The 7796-nt window shown below is 34.8% G+C and overlaps 1 protein-coding gene across 1 annotated transcript; it reads right to left on the reverse strand.

Moving 5' to 3' along the window:
* Positions 1–295: 295 nt before the first annotated feature.
* Positions 296–3598, reverse strand: LOC108464532 (cyclin-A1-1-like). Its single transcript, XM_017764884.2, has 10 exons — positions 3215–3598; positions 2363–2756; positions 2143–2279; positions 1938–2030; positions 1672–1805; positions 1414–1566; positions 1286–1319; positions 1047–1196; positions 743–874; positions 296–611 (listed from the first exon to the last, which is right to left on the reverse strand). The coding sequence occupies exons 1-10, from the start codon at positions 3581–3583 to the stop codon at positions 549–551; spliced, it is 1659 nt and encodes a 552-aa protein (XP_017620373.2). The 5' UTR covers positions 3584–3598; the 3' UTR covers positions 296–548.
* Positions 3599–7796: the final 4198 nt, after the last annotated feature.

A 7796-nucleotide genomic window follows, 5' to 3' on the forward strand; every position in this document is an offset into this window, starting at 1 on the left:
CCCACATCAGCTCAGACTCTCTAATGCACAAAGCTCAACTGTTAACCGAAAAGAAGTCACATGACGATAAGGGTGTTCAGCCAAAATACAAGAAAATATGTTAAGAACGTCCCTGACAAATAGGGAACATCATGACAAGCAGCCACAGGATCCAGATTTGGGCAACCCAAAGTCCCAATACAACTTCACTCATACATCAACAATGCTCACGTGGATTCTTGAGTCTGATTTACAGAATCGTACAAGATTTGAGAAGGAAAAAGAAATAAAAGTAGAATCAACACAATTTCAAAAATAATAATAATAAACAAAAATATATTACTACGTATAGCAAAATTATACATGGCTATATTTTGCCACGTGGCGTCCATTACTAAAATGAACAATTACACTAGACTAAAATTTGAAGGTCATCATACACTTGGAAGATCCTACTTAGTGTGCATCTAACAGTGATATAGATTATGACAGACAGAGAGATATTAGCAACAGTTAATCCAACAAAGTATTGGAACATTAGCGTCTGATGCTGTCGAATTGCTTTGCTTTCAATTTTGGAAGAATTCTGAAGGTATTGAAGGAGGCCAATTCTTCTTTGCCACACACTTATACTGATCCAAAAACATAATACCGAAGCTTCAGATATCAAATTCACATTTCAGCTATAAAAAATAAACAATTTCTCTCTTCTTTTTTTATGTTTTTTTTTAAATGTCATTTGTTCAATCAATCAGTTGTTTACCTTATGTTGATTGTATTTCTCCCTGATTGCTGGCAAAGTAGAGTTGTTGTTACAGCATAATCTATGAAGATCCTTAACACAGTCACATAGATCAGATGGCTTGTAAAGAGTGTAATGCTGCAAGGTTGAATTCTGTACACCATAATAGATGGAGATTAGACTGAATATATCATATATATTCAGGCTCTTTTACTTTTTTCCAAAATACATGTATCTAATACATATTAGGAAATGATATATATTCGTATCAGTCCGGGTAAAAAAATAGTCATATGTGCTCTTTGAAGATGTTGCATGGACATACCCAAGGTTTCTTCGAAGGAAGAAGAATGAATTTGGCCAGGAAAATTGCAGAAGCAGCGATAAGTGATGGAGGATGACAAAGCATACTGTACTCTAGGAGAGAGAGTTCAGTGATATAGTTGGCCATGCACTCTAATTGCATTAATGGAACCTAATCACAAACCACCACAGGAATGTTATTTTGAATATAACAAAGCGGGAGCCAAATGATGAAGCAATGATAACCCAAAGACAAATTACCTCAATGATCCCTTGAGCAGCTCGAACAAACCGTCTGAAAACGAAATGGCATATTATCAATGAGCACTAGTTAATACAAGGAAGGGAAACTTGTACATTCAATAATGATGAGCTTTTGGCAATTTTACCTTAAGAAACATTTAGCTGTTGGGGCAGTCATTTCAAACTTCAAGTAATTCAAAACAGAAGATTCCATTTCTATAACCTCCTCTTTGAAATATGTATTATCAGTGATGTAGCAGAACTCCTCCACCTGAGGAGCGCAAATCTCCTCATATTTTCTGATGGAATTGAACACTGTAATGTTAACATTGTATCCATCCATGGAAACATCTTGCAGATGAAAAAAGTAAAGAAACAAAATAAGGGAATGTCGTTTTTCTTACGCTGCAATCATCATGCAGGCAACACCAAGCAACTGTAGGCGTTGCCTGTTCATCATATTCCCTGAAAGATACCGATCTATGTAGTTCACTGTCAAATATAATGTATCTGGTACAAGCCTGTACTCTTCAGCCACCTGCAAGTAAAAATTGAAAGTCTAGACTTAAATAAGGTGATAGCAAAGAGTCTATGTTGTTCGGACTCTTTATTTCTCATGTGTATTGGATTCTAAATAAACATAAACTTTATAAGCAGACAGAAAATTTACTTCTACAAGCCAATCAATTAGAATTGCACGCATGTTGGAATTTATGTCTTTCTGAATTCTCTCCATGAAGTCAGTGGAAGGTCTTTTCTTCACCTGAAAACCAGCAGAAATAAGTTTAGGAGAAATCCAAGATGACAGACCTATACAGGCACACAAATAAGAACGAGAACCACAGCCAGAGCTTTCCAATCCAATCAGGACAAACCTCAGATGCACGTAGGTGCTTGTAAATATCACAAGCAAATGTTGCGCAAAGCTGTGGATCCATGTAATTGTCATCAACATCAATTATCTTATCATCCATTTCCATCTCTGCAACTGCATCTCTATTGCATATATTCCCTGCAAGTACAACAGTAAGAAATGATTGTTTAACCAAGGCAATTGTTTAGAAACTAGCTTTCTTTTTGCACTGGATACTGAACCTGGTGCTTCAACATGGTCCGAAATGTAGAGATTTCTGAACGTCTTTCGTTCAATCGAATCAACAGCCGTAACATCATGATTGTCCATATATTCAACTTCAGGACTTTTGAAAGAATCACAGGTAGACATTGTCTCGTCCATGGAAACTGATAAGCCATCTGATTTGCTAGGCGAAACCTCCATGGTAGATGGTGGAGGAGGGATGGTGGAGATAGTAGCAGGAGGAGGGGGCAAGGCCACTTCATTTCCTCTTGGAAAAGATGTGACAACCTTGGGAGGCGGAACTGAACCGGGTTGTACATGTGTTGAAGGTAAAACATGCCCTGAAAAACCTACATTATTGTTATCAGGCATTGTCTTCCTGGTCTTGGGGACTTTGTTTGAACATGGTACCTTCAAATTCAAAAATCAAGAATCAAAAGCTGAAGCACCCCAAGAATATTATCAATATGAGACATAGCGTTAAAGGCGTTAAAATATGAACAGACACAGATGCTAAGCACTGTTTTCAATTGGATTACAATGTAACTAAAATGCGTAATAAGAAATCAAAAGAGTTGCAAATTTGTAAAAGAAAAAAAAAAACATTATGACTACAAATTACAAGAAATATCAAATTTGCTGCTCAAAATTCTTTACCTGACTAAAAATTACTTAGAAAATGAAATAAAGGCAACCCAAAATTGGTCTGCTCATAGTTCTTTTTAATTAACGTAAAATCAAGTTCTTGACATAACTTTGAAGTCCCCATCAAATTCAAAGAACAATGTAACTCCTACATTGCCTCTTAAAACAAAAATCCGTAAACAATGAACAAGAAACAAGAAAAGAGAGAAGAGCATAAGACCCACCAAAGAAGAAGCCGAAACGGAGCTTCTTGAGGTGTTCTTCTGGTTAGAAATGTTACTAAGAGGGACTCTCTTTTTAGGCATAGAAGCCATGACTTTTCCGACGTTATCCGAGGACGATGCATGTCGTTTGGCCAAAGACGACGTCGTAGAGGAGGAAAACGACGATCGCCGATTACCATTTTGCGTCGACATATTGCAGCTTTCTTTGTTGGAAAGAGAGTAGCAAAGAAAGCCGTGGTTTCCATTTTTATATTTTTCTTGAACATCCTTTTGAGGCGGGGAAATGGGGTGATTTGAAATGTCCAAACATCCTGGCCGTTGCTTCCACTCGATAATCGTTAGGAGCGTAAAATGTGGGGGCCACTTCATTTTAATTTTTGGTCCTTGTTCAATTTAAAAAACGACACGTGAAAATACCATGGTTCGGGGGGTTTTGGTCTTTCAACCCCATTGAAAGCATAAGTCAGAGCTGGGTGTATTAGGTTACAGGTATTTTTTTTGAATTCAAATTTCAAACGGTCACAAGATCTGTCGCCTACTGCAAATTTGAATAATTGAACTTTAGCAGTTATTTTTACATAAAAAGTAGACAATTATCAAGTAACTACAAATTTATTCTTTTATTTTATTTTAGACTGAATAACCTTACTCTTCCTTCTAACAACATTGATTATAATGTTTTTTAAATATAATTTTATAATATTTTTTAAATTAGTTCAATTCATCAAATATTTGTTAACCCTTAACAAAAATTAAACTTCTTGCCTCACCCACATTTATTTAGTTTCAAAATAATAAAATTTAAATTCAATTTAACCCATAACCTTCACTCATTTTATCATTTTGATCCTTATTCTTTCTTTTTTGGGTTGTTTTGACACTCAACTTTTAAATTTTAGTCAAATTGCTTTATTTTTGACAAAAAAATTAATTGAACTGCTAAAATTATAACAAAATTGATGTGACCACGTTTAATTCATAAAAAATAAAATAAAAGTTAATAAAAGATATTTTAAAATCAACAAATTTCAAAGAGTTTATAATAACTTTTAGAAAATTTATTCATATTAGTAGTAAAGCATATGTAAAATATCACATTAGTTATTATGTCAATATTGTTAAAATGTTAACAATTCAGTTAGTTTTTCTGTCAAAAGTAAAAATTTGACTTAAATTTTAAAGTTAAGGGTCAAAATGATAAAATAAAAATAAAAACCAAAATAATAAAATAAGTAAAAGTTAGAGATTTATCTTAACATCGATTTTTTTTTTAAACGGAAAGTTTCAACTAAAAATGCTTATCATTTTTATTTTATTTTGGGTCCTCCCTCGTATGGAAAGATTTGCAATGGAAATCCACCTTTTGAGTGGAATCAAATGCTAGTGATGTTGATGTTCATTAAGATGCCAGGGGACGCCACCGGTTTTGTGCTCACATACCTCGTAAAAATCTGAACTTATTGTACACGAAAATAAGTACGTATATAAATAGTTTAGGGTGTTGTGTTTATTAATTTTAAAATATTTTATTTTAATTTAATCTTTTAATAAATAAAAATTATATAATTATAAAATATTTTTAAAAATATTTAACTAATTATATTAATGTTATTTAATTTTAAAACATTTTAAAAAATATTTAACTAACATATTAATGTTATTTAATTTTAAAAATATTTAATATTAAAACAACGCAAAAAATTATCAAGGTTTGAATTTTAATATTAATTTATTATAATTTAAATAATATTGGAAACAATACTGTTGGAAGGGGCAATTACATATCTCCAAAAAAAATAATTTTCATGAACCATATAACGGATATGGGGGAAATTAACCATATATGCCACTGTTTTTTTTTTAATTAGGCTTATAAGCTCTTTTTTTTTTAAAAATTTAGGAAAATAAATCGTTTTTAGAGAGAAACAAAAAGCGCGTCTAGCTGGCCGCGCTTTCCCCAACGGTCAAATCTAACAACATTTTGAACGTTGGCCGTGTAACGGTAAAAAAATTAAAAATAGGGGCAACGGTCAAAATTTTTTTACCCATAAAGACCTCTAAATTTTTTTTTTCACTCACATCCTATTCTCTCAATTGTTCCTAATCTCCTAACTCTAACAAGTCTCTCAATTTTCTCAAGTTCCTATTCTAAATTTTTTGATTTTCTCTTTTAAAAAAATTAGTTTTTTTTAATTATTCCGTGTTTTATTCGTTCGGATTATATTTTCATGAATGACAACCTCTCTAATTCAATTCGACGACAATCACATTTTCGCCGCTAAAGCAGTAATGGTAAGTTGAAATTTTAATTTTCGTTATTTTTTATTAAGTTAATTTAAATTGTTTTTTAATTTAAAAATATTTTTTCGTTATAAATAGGCAGATGATCATGTTTTGGAGGCGTTCATACATAATTTGGTAAAGCCTCCAATCACCAAAATTCGTGGTTACTTGCAAGAGAAAGGATCCTTACATATGTCTTAGATGCTAGAGGGCTGTAAACTCGATCCTAAACTCATCAACACGTTGGTGGAAAGATGGAGGCTCGAGACATACACTTTCCATTTTCTATGCAGCAAGTGTATAATCACACTAGAGGATATGGTGTTACAATTCGATCTGCCGGTAGATGGGCTAGTCGTCACAGGAGCAGTGATCGTTCCCAATAAAGAGAATTTCTTTGTGACATTATTAGGGACGATCTTAAACAAGTTTAAAGGTGGTCAAATATCGACGAATTGGTTGGAGAAAGATTTCAAAAAGCTTCCTCCGCAATAATACGCTCGAGCAATCATCATTCAGTTAATCGAAAGTATTTTAATGCCCGATAAATATTAAATTTTGGTGCACGTAAGGTGGCTATTACACCTAGTAAACTTCAAAGAATGTAGGAAACTAAGTTTAGGATCAGCCGTGTTGGCCATGTTATACTGGGAGTTGTGTCGAGCCATAGAACTAGATAAGAATTCAATCAGTGATTGGCTACTCTTGCTGCAGTCGTGGGCTTACTGGCGGCTACCATTTCTACGTCCTCGAACGAACGACCTATACATATTTTTGTTGGTGACAAGGTAAAAATCATTTATTAATGAATATGTAGTTTATATAATAAAATTTTTATTTATTATATGTTTGAACTAATAAATCGCTTTTACAAGTGGAATTTGAGGCTGAGTTATGTGGGACTAATCGAGGAGTTGGAAGATAGTAGGATGTTATTAGATCAATGCTCGGAAGCCAATATTAGTTGCTTATTCTTTCGAAACTATATTAATTACGCAATGATTTGTAAAATAAAATTTTGTAAATAATGAAATTTACAATTGTGCATTCCAATTTGAATGGATGTCGTACGCCGACATCGATATCATATATTGTATCTTGCCTGAAGTGTTGGCCAATTGAAGGATATGGGATATGAAGGTGTTGTTGATAATGTATGCAACGGTAGAAATACAAGAATTAGACCAGGTGATGTGATAGTTTGAGTGGAGGCAACAAATTCTGTCACCACCATGAGACTTGAAGGAGCTACACAGTGTAGATATACAGGGGAAAAACGACGAGGATTGGTGAGAGGTTCACAAGGTCTACATTGAGGCTTGGAATCATAGGATGGAATTCTTACCCATCCGCGAACCATTTTTCTCAGCGTACATGACGACCTGTTTGAAGTACTTACTGTGGTTCAAAGTTGACAGTAAGACGTATCTGCTATTGGTGGAGGTGGAAATAGGCAACTTTATTAGAAGAGGGAACGGTGACCGCCCCCAACAACAGTGTAGGGCCAGACGTGGTTGTACGATGGGTTTGTCATCGACTCTGCTCGAAACAACGCCGCCTATGTCTACGCAATATTCTTGTCATTTTACTCCACTTATTTCTATTCATTTCACTAACCCCATGATTTTTTCACAAGTACCACACTATGCACCACCGCTACACATTCCCGATCTTTTTGTTCCCACAGGTACATATTTCGAGGCTTTGACGTCCCCCACATTCTACACCTTCATGCTAACATTGATGCCGACCCAAATGTTAGGCCAGATGCTGATGCATGCACCGTCACAGATGACGACACCGATATAGATGCCAATTCAGTAGTCGATGTTAGTGCAGGGTCAATGTCGACTCATTCGGGTTTTATAGCACTTTACAATTACATGCCGGTAGTGACACAAACACTGTCAACAATATTGTTTTATTATGGTGGGTCATCAGTGCAACCGTTTGTTGGTGGAGTAGAGGATACATGATGAGAGGCTAGGACAACATCGCACTTGAGCATGGAGGAAGGCGATAGATATGAAGGCAAAGACAAAGACAAACATGATGACGATGATGGAGATGGAGACGAGTAGGAGGGTGGGGGTGAAGGCGGTGATGATGAGACGACAGAAATGATCAAGTTTATAGGACCGCATCTTCGGTTGTTGGTAGAAGTCTTTCTCGTATTTGTCGTCCACGGCCCTGCAGCACACGTTCTCCTTGATGACACGATTGATGTATTTTTTTTATTACTACTGCGATGTAAATATATATGACATAAATAAAGAAACCATAAATTTCCATTCCAACA

The sequence above is a fragment of the Gossypium arboreum genome, chromosome 2, assembly GCF_025698485.1.
Source record: "Gossypium arboreum isolate Shixiya-1 chromosome 2, ASM2569848v2, whole genome shotgun sequence".
NCBI classification, from domain to species: Eukaryota; Viridiplantae; Streptophyta; class Magnoliopsida; order Malvales; family Malvaceae; genus Gossypium; species Gossypium arboreum.